The sequence below is a fragment of the Mandrillus leucophaeus genome, unplaced genomic scaffold (genome assembly GCF_000951045.1).
Source record: "Mandrillus leucophaeus isolate KB7577 unplaced genomic scaffold, Mleu.le_1.0 Scaffold199, whole genome shotgun sequence".
In the NCBI taxonomy this organism is placed as follows: Eukaryota; Metazoa; Chordata; class Mammalia; order Primates; family Cercopithecidae; genus Mandrillus; species Mandrillus leucophaeus.
Window position 1 is genome coordinate 805,401 of NW_012102020.1, and position 1,589 is coordinate 806,989.

The following is a 1,589-nucleotide window of genomic DNA, read 5'->3' on the forward strand; positions in this document are numbered from 1 at the left end:
AGCTCAGAGGCCGAATGGCTGTAATCCGCAAAAGGTTTGTGATGCCAAGCTGCCGAGCAGCTCAGGCGAACTTGCTGAGTCAGGGAGATCCGGGGCCAAGAGTCTGCGATTCTCCTTCTTGGTCCTTTCTCTCCCAGCCCTTCCTGGCTCTACCTGGAAACCGCTCACTGGCCTCCCCACTTTGGGTGATGCCTCTATCTTGTGTGCCATGGATGGAATTCTCCCCCGTGACAGGACAGAAGAACGCCTGAGACCAGAGACGTTAGACCTGTGCAGACCGCCCCACGGGCTCCCCAGCCGCGACCCCGCCTCAGCTCGCCATTTCTCCTTCCCTCCGCAGGTGCTTACTGCTCTGTTGTCAAGTGGCCTGGCTTTACTTGGAGCCCTGATTTGCTTTGTCACTTCTGGAGCTGCTCTGAAAGATGGTCCTTTTTGCATGTTTGACACTTCATCCTTCAATCAGACACAAGCTTGGAAATATGGTTACCCATTCAAAGACCTGCATAGTAGGTAAATGGGTGGAGGCTCGGGCTTGGTCTTTTCAGAGAGAGAGAGGGAGAGACAAAAAGACACAGATGAACTACAAGCTCCTTTGGGTCACACATCCTAGCATCTTGCTCCTCTGATGCTCAGAAAATTGCAAAGGCAGCAGGAATGGTCACCCTCAGGAGCCCAGTCCCATGACCCAGTCAGGAGAGGCTCCCGTTTTCTACTGGGGTTGCCTGTTTGGCTTTCCTTACTTATTGCCCGACCCCTGGTCTCCTGATTTTTTGGGATAGGAATTATCTGTATGACCGTTTGCTCTGGAACTCCGTCTGCCTGGAGCCCTCTACAGCTGTTGTCTGGCATGTGTCCCTCTTCTCCGCCCTTCTGTGCATCAGCCTGCTCCAGCTTCTCCTGGTGGTCGCTCACGTCATCAACAGCCTCCTGGGCCTTTTCTGCAGCCTCTGTGAGAAGTGACAGGCAGAACCTTCTCGTTCAAGCAGGGGTGTTTTCATCATTGGTTGCCTGAATCCTTTCTACAAGGAGTGGGTACAAATTATAAACCAACTTTCTCTTTGGGTATCTCTGGAGAAATAATGACAACAAAATTCACTGCATGTCGGTTGAATGACAGAATGCATTTTAAATCACATTGTAATCTTCCAGGTGATCCATGGATAGGACAAATAACTAAGTCTTTATAATTGTGTAGGAATATGTAGTTCATAAAATACCCTCCAGCCAGGATCTCATTTCAGCTTCTTGACAATCCCATACAATTGGCCGCTTGTTACACGTCGAGAAGCTGAGGCTCACAGAGGGCGGCAGGCTTGCTACACAAAAGCACACAGTGAAATTCAGGTGAAGTCAGCACCCGACCCCCATCTCCCTGTTTTTCTGTTGTTGTTGAGACAGGGTCTTGCTCTGTTCCCCTGGCTGGAGTACAGTGGCACAACCATGGCTTACTGTAACCTAGAACCCATGCATTCAAGTGATCCTCTTGCCTCAGCCTCTGACTAGCTGGGACTACAGGCACACACCACTCTACCTGGCTGATTTTAATTTTTGTACGGATGGAGTCTTGCTACATTGCCCCGTCTGGTCTT

At 50.5% G+C, this 1,589-nt stretch overlaps 1 protein-coding gene and 1 long non-coding RNA gene across 5 annotated transcripts in view; one reads left to right on the forward strand and one right to left on the reverse strand.

The window, feature by feature from the left end:
• Positions 1-1,589, forward strand: part of TM4SF19 (transmembrane 4 L six family member 19) — a 38,343-nt gene that overhangs the window by 26,034 nt on the left and 10,720 nt on the right. The window contains exons 4-5 of one of the 4 annotated variants that reach the window (XR_001005962.1): positions 341-510; positions 780-1,032. Coding sequence is in view for 3 of the 4 variants with exons in the window: in XM_011978704.1 (XP_011834094.1) it covers positions 341-506; positions 780-1,012 (399 nt within the window). In the remaining variant the exon portion in view is untranslated. Of the gene's footprint in view, positions 1-340; positions 511-779; positions 1,231-1,589 lie in introns of those variants that run through there. The other 3 variants (XM_011978707.1, XM_011978706.1, XM_011978704.1) reach the window with 3 other exon arrangements.
• Positions 1,103-1,589, reverse strand: part of LOC105538768 — an 8,887-nt gene continuing 8,400 nt past the window's right edge. Inside the window, exon 2 of the long non-coding RNA XR_001005961.1 lies at positions 1,103-1,316. This is a non-coding gene — a long non-coding RNA (uncharacterized LOC105538768). The remainder of the gene's footprint in view (positions 1,317-1,589) is intronic.